General features: G+C 38.1%; 1 protein-coding gene across 1 annotated transcript in view; it reads right to left on the bottom strand.

The window, feature by feature from the left end:
* Positions 1-6,077, bottom strand: part of FAM13A (family with sequence similarity 13, member A) — a 342,193-nt gene extending 336,116 nt beyond the window's left edge. Inside the window, exons 1-2 of the mRNA XM_011932518.1 lie at positions 5,850-6,077; positions 5,670-5,720 (exon numbers count right to left, since the gene is read on the bottom strand). Coding sequence (XP_011787908.1) covers positions 5,670-5,696 — 27 coding nt within the window. The 5' untranslated portion in view covers positions 5,697-5,720; positions 5,850-6,077. The remainder of the gene's footprint in view (positions 1-5,669; positions 5,721-5,849) is intronic.
* Between the last annotated feature and the right edge of the window lie 3,043 nt (positions 6,078-9,120).

Here is a 9,120-nt window from a genome sequence, read left to right on the forward strand (position 1 = left end):
CCCCCCCCCAAAAAAAAAAAAACTACAAAGATAACCATCATGGTCTTGAATCTTGAACTTATGCAATATTTGTTTGTTGTACTACTTAAGAAAATTTGATTCTACTAAATAGAGAACAAGAGAAACAATGAGGACAGATACAACTACATATAGATAATATGCAAGGAAGTAGCTTAACAGACTGTCTTAATCTGTTCACACTGCTACAACAAAAAATACCATAAACTGGATGTGCTTATAAACAAGAGAAATTTATTTCTCACAGTTCTAGAGGCTGGGAAGTCCAAGATCTAAGGCACCTACAGATTCAGTGTCTAATGAGGGCTGGCTTTCTGGTTCCATAAATGGCTATCTTTTTGCTGTTTCCTTACATGGCAGAGGGGTCAAGGAACTCTCTGGGGTCTCTTTTATAAGGGTAATAGTCCCATTCATGAAGACACCACATTCATGACCTAATCGCCTCCCAAAGTCCTAATTTCCAAATATCATCACATTGGAGAATAGGTTTCAACATGTGAATTTTGGAGGTACAAACATTTGCTCTATGGCATTCCACCTCTGGTCCTCTCAAATTCGTATCCTTTTCATATGCAAAATACATTCATTCCATCCCAACAGTCCCTAAAATCTTAACTCACACCAGCATCAACTCAAAAGTCTAACATCCAAAGTCTCATCTAAATATCATCTAAATCAACTATGGGTAAGACTCAAAGTATAATTCATACCAAGGCTAACTCCTCTCTAGCTGTAAGCCTGTGAAATCAAACAAGTTATGAGCTTCCAAAATACAAAGGCGGGTCAGGCATAGGATAAACACTCCCATTCAAAAAGGGGAAACAGAAAAGAAGAAAGGAATGGCAGGTCATGAAAAAATCCAAAACCCAATGGAACAAATTTCATTAGACCTTAAGGCTCAAGAATAATCCTTTTTGGCTCAATCTCTGACCTTCAGGCCACTAGGACCTGCCCCCACAGCTTTGCTGGGCAGAGGTTGAACCCTTAAGTCTCTAGGTGCTCCTGCCCCAGTGGCTTGGTGGGTTGGTCCTGCAGCAACTCTCTGCCTAAATCTCACACTGTCTCTCTGAAATGTTGGTCCCATCCTTTGAAACCTATATAGGGGCAGCCAGGCTACTATGTCTCACGCAGTCTGTGAACTGGCAGAGGTAGCTCTATGTGGTCACTAAAGTTTGCTGCCTGTACCCTTTGGAAGGGCAGCCACCTTGCTTCACTGGGCCTGTTGGAGCCACACTGGGGCAGCTGTGAAGTGTGGCACTACAGTGTGGGAGCTGAGCCTAAGATGTAAGGAGGTGGTGCTGGGTAGCACTTTCTGAAGTCCCAGAAGCACCAGGCACAGTAGTCCCTCCTTTGAAACTACTCTGCCTTCAGGGAACTTGCACTCTGGGCCTGGAATGGGAGTAATAGCCCTGATGATTTTTAAATTGCCTTTGGGGTAATTCTTCCCTTGTCTTGGAGAATAGCTCCTGGCTTCTGTTGACATGGCTGATACATACTAATTTCCTTATAAAACAATGGCTTGGCCACACTAGTGTTCCCCACTTAGAACTGTCTCCCCCAACTGGCTATCTTATTTTTTAATAATATGGATAGGCTGAGAATTTTCCAAATCTTTAAGTTCTGCTTCCGTTCTGATTAACAACTCCATCTTTAGGTCATTTATCCCTTCTCACATATGTACAAAGAACAATATGCCAGTCAGGAGAAACCAAGGGGGAGGAAACTGCTTATAGTGAAATATAAGCCGTCATAGTAAACAGTTACAAGCAGTGAGGAGAAACCAAGCCACCATTTCATCACTTTACTTAGAAAATGCTTTAGTTAAATATACAATTCAATTGCTCACAAGTTCTTCCCTTCCACAAAATACTAGAACACAAATACAATTCAGTCAAATTCTTCACCACTTTATAACAAAAAATCATGTTTCCTCCAGTTTCCAACAACGTTCCTCATTTCCATTTGAGACCTCATCAGAATGGTGTTTGCCCCACATATTACCATGATCAGGAAAGGCTGATGTGGCAGAGAAGGCAAGAGCAACAGGACATTTGAATGTTAAGTAACACAGAATTCAGGGAGCGTGGTCCCTTCCTCCCACTTAAGACCTTTCAAAGTAGATAAACCTACCCTCATCCTTTTCCTCTTTCTTCTTGCTGTGATTTAAGTTGATTCAATAAATCCCATGAATGGAATATTTCAATTTGGTACATGACTTTCTGTAATGCAGTCGTAAGTTCCTGCTTGCGCTATGGAGTATGTGGAAGGTAGCTGATGGTACAAGGTTGTAAGACTACAGGAACAGAGGTCCCCAAGGTAGAGAGAAAGGTTACGAGGCCTGGGACATTGTTGAAATTATCAGCACCAGCATGAACTGGGGACAAATCAGGAGGGGTGGACTGTTAGGCACTGATATTACCAAGAGAACCAATTCACAAATTCACTAGTCATAGATTTGAGACCTAAATTCACCAGAAATCATAATATCCAGAGTATAAGAATCTACACATGCATTTCAACTCCTCCTTCTTCATCCACTAGAATATGCAAACTACCAGTTTCAGCCCACCGGTCTTTAATACATCCTGATGCCATATTGGATAGAACAGCAGGAGAAGCAGAAAATCTGACTCACAATTCACCTGAGAGAAACAGGTATTATCCAAAAGTGACATTTAAAACTAGAAGAGACTAAAATAACATGAATTGGCAACTATAATTTCCTACGCTGCCTCAGGATAGGTGGTTTACTGAAAATAAAACAGATTTGTTACAGTAAAGCAGCTAAATTTTCTTTGTACATGATTGGCAATACATTTTTGAGCCTACTGTAGTATGAGCAGCCAAATTTCTTAACACTAACGTGGCAAAGAGTTTTAAAAAGAAAAGAAATGAGGAAGATAAAGTAGGTTAGTCAATGGACATAGAAACTGAGTTTATTTGAACCAATCTGTGTCCCACTTCAAGAGTATACACACACACACATACACACACACACACATACTACAAATATCTAGTACTCATTATACTGTCTGAAGTATTACTATCTTCAGCAGCAGGATACTTGAGTAGTTGCTACATATATGTCTAAGTATATAAGCTCCAAATGTTAGGGTTCAAAAAGCTATACCCCAAAATATGGTGCTTTGGCATGCTGGGTACTTTTAACTAAAAGGTCTCAGAAATGAGCCTCAGAACCAAGGTCTCTCTCTGCTTTTCCACTCTCCTGACCCGCCCTCAGTCTCTCTGATCCTTTTTCTTTCCTAAAGCACTGAGGGTGACTCTCTCTGGAATTTCCTTATCTGATTAAGGAAGCTTCTTTCCAAAAGAAATGCAATTGTCGTAAGACCTGCTTCCTGAAAATCTCATCAAATAACCATGAAAAATTATCCATCAGAAAAGAGACTAAAAGTTGTCACCACATCCACACTGACTTTTCATCTATTCCTCTGAGGATAGCTCCAAGAGATTGGCTGGGAAACTTTATCTGCATAAAAAGACAACCTTCGTTCACAGTGAAGCTCCACCCCTCACCTTTCCACCACCTCACCATAGCTCACGGAAACGCTGTCCCAAGCCATTGCTCTTTGAATCCTTTAAAAATTATTTGAATCTCACTTGAAAAATTATTTACTACCTCTCTAAAATTACCTGCAGCTCCCTACTTCTCTCTTCCCCAAAAAGAAGGCATTTAAGCTTCAACCACCTGGCCCTTCTTTGAATCTCATGTTTGTGGGACTCTCACATCCATACACACATTAATAAATTTGCAACTCTTTATCTCCTATTAATCTATTGCCAGTCATTTCTATAAAATTGCAGAAAGAGCAGAGGAAAAGCTTTCTCTTCACTCCTACACAAAGTAAAAAGTAGTATATCAGCTCATTAAATGTGTTACTATGTGACTTAGTTCTCCCTTTTTTGTTATGATTTCTTTTGTTGTTGTTCTCCAAAAGCTATCTTTTTCCAGACATGCTATGGTACAACTGTTGAAAATGTATTTCCTCCTACAGTAAAACTGAGACACAGCACAATCAAAGGCCAACCTTAAGGAGAAGGGTAGAAATGATTGAGAATTATTCATCTACCAGAGTGAATAATCTCTTAAACTGTGTGATTTTTATGTCAACTTTAACTGCAATTTTATACATGCTTTGGATATAAATTAAGGGAAAATATAAAGTTTTATACATGAGTCAGTATGCATTCCAATCAAGGTAGAGATCAATATATTGCAGGTCAAGGGAAAGAAGTAAAGATCTAATCAGACAATCAGAGATGACTACCAATCTGCATGACAAATAGGTCAATCTGCTGCCTCATTCTACACATTTTCAGTTCTATATTGTTTCTTTTATAAAGCTAGAAAAATCGAAGGGCCACCTCTGCAGTAAAATAAAAGTCAGTATTTTACACATAGATAAATCAGATTTTGAAGGAAACTCTTTGGGGTGATAAAAAAAAAAAAAGAATAACCACATGGTTACCTGCATGCTACTAAGCCTCAGAGTTAAAAGGAAAAGAAAGAGTGACACACAGGGTGCTGAAAAGTTTTGAGCCTGGAAACAAGGTCATCCTGCAGTTTCACTAAGAAAACTTAATCTCTGGGGCTTGTCTACCATCTGGTGACCATTTGGTGTCTGTGTGTCAAAAATTGCCCAGATATTTCTAAACATTTCAGAATGCCATCAGAAGCTACAGCAAACTGCAGCTCTTTCTGAAAAGCAAACAAAAAAAAAGAGGATCTGGCCTGAGTGTGATTTTTTAAGTGAACAGTTAAGGTGATAATAAGGAAGAAGATATTTCTCATTTAATACATTTTAGAAAATAAAATGTCCCTATGGAATACAGTAGCAACTTGAAATATAAATATGTATAATTCCCATACAGATGTATGCATTTTCTACATAGTACAATCAAAATTTACATTACAGCATCCTGTAAATTATATAATTGACAATATTTGATTATTACAAAAGGTTTTGTACAAGCACCAGCAGAATAATTTAGAAATTCATGAATTCTAAAAATTCTAAAACCCCAGAAATAAGCACATTTTCCCAAGGATTTTATTTCAGTGTTATTTATGAATGCTACTGTGCAATGACAACCATTCATTTCTACAGTTTAAGGATACACAAGCATTTATCAACCAGGCTTTTCCACCATCACTTTTAGAAATCATGCTGAAACAGAAACTCCAGAATTACTACATGAAAATAGAAAAATAAAACAGAAAAATGTCACGCACATACTCAAAAGTAATAAATTAATGGTTACTTCAATTCCTTCTCAAGCTAGCCGCAAGATTTTTCTAATAGCTACAATGAAGCATTCATGTTTAACTATTCAGGGACAAGAAAGTCTAAAACGCTTAAAAGTGCTCTACTTTAAATCAAGTTGACTTAACGGAATAAATCAGCATGCATCTTTCACCTTTTTTGGAAACTAAAGTGCACAAATACGCTGAATGCCATCCCAAATCCTGCCTAATACCCATTTAAGTAGATAGGAATTTAACTAACAAATCTTTCCCCACCTCCTGAGAAGGAAAAATAAGTTACACAAACATCTCATCAAAACAAGGAAGGTAAGGCCCTCTCCTAAAAACTGGCAGTAAACACAGAAGACAGAAGAAGGCCTATACTTACACAGATGGCTAGAGCTCCTGCCCCCATTCTCTCAGGAAGCGTCCGGAAGAACTGAGGAAGACCAGAAGAAAATATTAAAATGACAGCAAAATACTAAAATTCCATTCAGCATGTATTCTTTGATGTGAAAAACAGCTTTCAATCCAAAGGCCCAGAGGTAAGCGAAGTGCAGCTTCTAACATTTTAGGAAGACTGGTTTTGCTTCTCTTTCCGCTGAACCCACATGGCTGGAAGGACTGCCTGGAGTTGAAATTTGATCCACAGCCTTAGTGCTGGCAAGTAGAGGGAGTCACGTGACACGGGTCTTAAGTCGCTGACATCTTTTTCTTAAACCTGACTCCCTAGATCCCCCACACAGGCTTCTTTGGCTTAGAAAACTGCCAGTCACCTGGTGGCATTCATTAATAGAACCAATAGTGCATAAAGTGAAAACATAGACTTGCTTCCCAGACTCCACACAGCTCTAAGAAAAACGTACGTATTCAGACTCAGGTTTAAAACTGCAGGCACATTATTCATTTTTTCTCAGGCAGTCTTTTCTTCTACTGTTCTTTAGAAACCAGCTAAATTCTACCAAAATTTTCTTCCTTCCATCCTATCCCATCAGAATTGTTTTAAATGAAAATGCTCTATTTTATGTAGCTGTTACTACTTCTAATTACATATGAGTTGTCTTATAATAATATACTGATGATAAACATAAACAACATACATCTAGACAGCCATAATTCTATATATATGATTTGCAGTCTGAAAAATTAGCTTCTAACTGACTTTTCAGTAACTTTCTATTCTACATGCTGTCACGAGAAAATCTGATAGATTTAAAATTTTCCAAATATTTGAACTAATAGCTAAAATAGTCACTTCAGGTAAGCCAAAAGGAAACTATCCTATTTTTATTTTTGTTATCATTTTTTCTGTCAATTTTTTTTTTCTTTTGCTGTACCTACTGACCTATCCTCTAAGTTCTCTCCCCTCACCCCCAACCTCCCAACAGGCCCTGATGTGTGTTGTTTCCCCCTCTCTGTGTCCATGTGTTCTAAATGTTCAACTCCCACTTACGAGTGAGAACATGTAGTGTTTGGTTTTCTGTTCCTGTGGTAGTTTGCTGAGGATGACTGCTCGTAGCTTCATACATGTCCCTGCAAAAGACATGATCTTGTTCCTTTTTATGGCTGCATAGTATTCCATGGTGTACATGTACCACGTTTTCTTTATCCAGTCTATCATTGATGTGCATTTGGGTTGGTTCCATGTCTTTGTTATTGTAAATGGTGCTGCAATAAACATACATGTGCATGTGTCTTTACAGCAGAATGATTTATACTCCTTTGGGTATATACCCAGTAATGCGATTGCTGGGTCAAATGGTATTTCTGGTTCTAGATCCTTGAGGAATCTCCATACTGTCTCCCACAATGGTTGAACTAATTTATATTCCCATTCACAGTGTAAAAGTGTTCCTATTTCTCTACATCCTCTCCAGCATCTATTGTTTCCTGACTTTTCAATAATTGTCATTCTAACTGGTGTGAGATACTATCTCATTGTGGTTTTGATTTGCATTTCTCTGATTATCACTGATGTTGAGCTTTTCTTCATAGGTTTGTTGGTCACATAAATGTCTTCTTTTGAGAAGTGTCTGTTTCTATCGTTTGCCCACTTTTTGATGGGGTAGTTTGTCTTTCTCCTGTAAATTTGTTTGAGTTCCGTGTAGATTCTGGATATGAGACCATTGTCAGATGCATAGCTTGCAAATATTTTCTCCCACTCCATAGGTTGCCTGTTCACTCTAATGATAGTTTCTTTTGCTGTGCAGAAGCTCTTTAGTTTAATTAGATCCCATTTGTCAATTCTGGCTTCTGTTGCCATTGCTTTTGACATTTTTGTCATGAAGTCTTTGCCCATGCCTATGCCCTGAATGGTATTGCCTAGGTTTTCTTCTACGGTTTTTATGGTTTTGGGTTTTACATTTAAGTCTTTAATCCATCTTGAGATAATTTTTGTATAAGGTCTAAGGAAGGGGTCCAGTTTCAGTTTTCTGCATGTAACTAGCCAGTTTTCCCAGCACCATTTACTGAATGGGAGATCATTTTCCCATTGCTTGTTTTTGTCAGGTTTGTCAAAGATCAGATGGTTGTAGATGTGTGGTGTTATTTCTGAGGTCTCTGTTCTGCTCCATTGGTCTATATGTCTGTTTTGGTATCAGTACTGTGGTGTTTTGGTTACCGTAGCCTTGTAGTATAGTTTGAAGTCAGGTAGCATGATGCCTCCAGCTTTGTTCTTTTTGCTTAGGATTGTCTTGGCTGTATGGGGTCTTCTTTGATTCTGAATGAAATTTAAAATAGTTTTTTTCTAATTCTGCGAAGAGTATCAATGGTAGTTTGATGGAAATAGTATTGATTCTATAGATTACTTTGGGCAGTAGGGCCATTTTCATGATCATGATTCTTCCTATCCATGAGGATAGACTGTTTCTCCATTTGTTTGTGTTCTCTCTTATTTCCTTGAGCAGTGGTTTGTAGTTCTCATTGAAGAGGTCCTTCACATCCCTTGATAGCTGTATTTCTATGTATTTTATTCTCTTTGTAGTGATTGTGAATGGGAGTTCATTCATGATTTGCCTCTCTGCTTGCCTATTGTTGGTGTAAATGAATGCCTGTGATTTTTATACATTGATTTCGTATCCTGAGAGCTTGCTGAAGTTCCTTATCAGTTCAAGAAGTTTTGGGGCTGAGATGATGGGGTTTTCTAAATATAAAATCATGTCATCTGCAAACAGAGATAACTTGATTTCTTCTCCTCCTATTTGACTACCCTTTATTTCTTTCTCTTGTTTGATTGCCTTGGCCAGAACTTTCAATACTATGTTGAATACGAGTGGTGAGAGAGGGCATCCTTGTCTTGCACTAGTTTTCAAAAGCTGCTTCCAGCTTTTGCCTTTTCAATATGATATTGGCTGTGAATCTGTCATAAATAGCTTTTATTATTTTGAGATATGTTCCATCAATACCTAGTTTATTGAGAGTTTTTAACATTCAAGTATGTTGAATTTTATCAAAGGCCTTTTCTGCATCTATTGAGATAGTCATGTGGTTTTTGTCTTTGGTTCTGTTTATGTGATGGATCACATTTATTGATTTGTGTATGTTGAACCAGTCTTGTATCCCAGAGATGAAGTCGACTTGATTGTGGTGGGTAAGTTTTTTGATGTGCTGCTGGATTTGGTTTGCCAATATTTTACTGAGGATGTTTTGCATCAATGTTCATCTGGGATATTGGCCTGAAGTTTTTTGTTGTTGTTGTGTTTCTTCCCGGTTTTGGTACCAGGATGATGCTGGCTTCATAAGATGAGTTAAGGAGGAGTCCCTCCTTTTCAATTGTTTGGAATAGTTTCAGAAGGAATGGTACCAGCTCCTCTTTGTATTTCTGGTAGAATTCAGCTGTG

The sequence above is a fragment of the Colobus angolensis genome, unplaced genomic scaffold, assembly GCF_000951035.1.
Source record: "Colobus angolensis palliatus isolate OR3802 unplaced genomic scaffold, Cang.pa_1.0 Scaffold123, whole genome shotgun sequence".
Classification (NCBI taxonomy): domain Eukaryota; kingdom Metazoa; phylum Chordata; class Mammalia; order Primates; family Cercopithecidae; genus Colobus; species Colobus angolensis.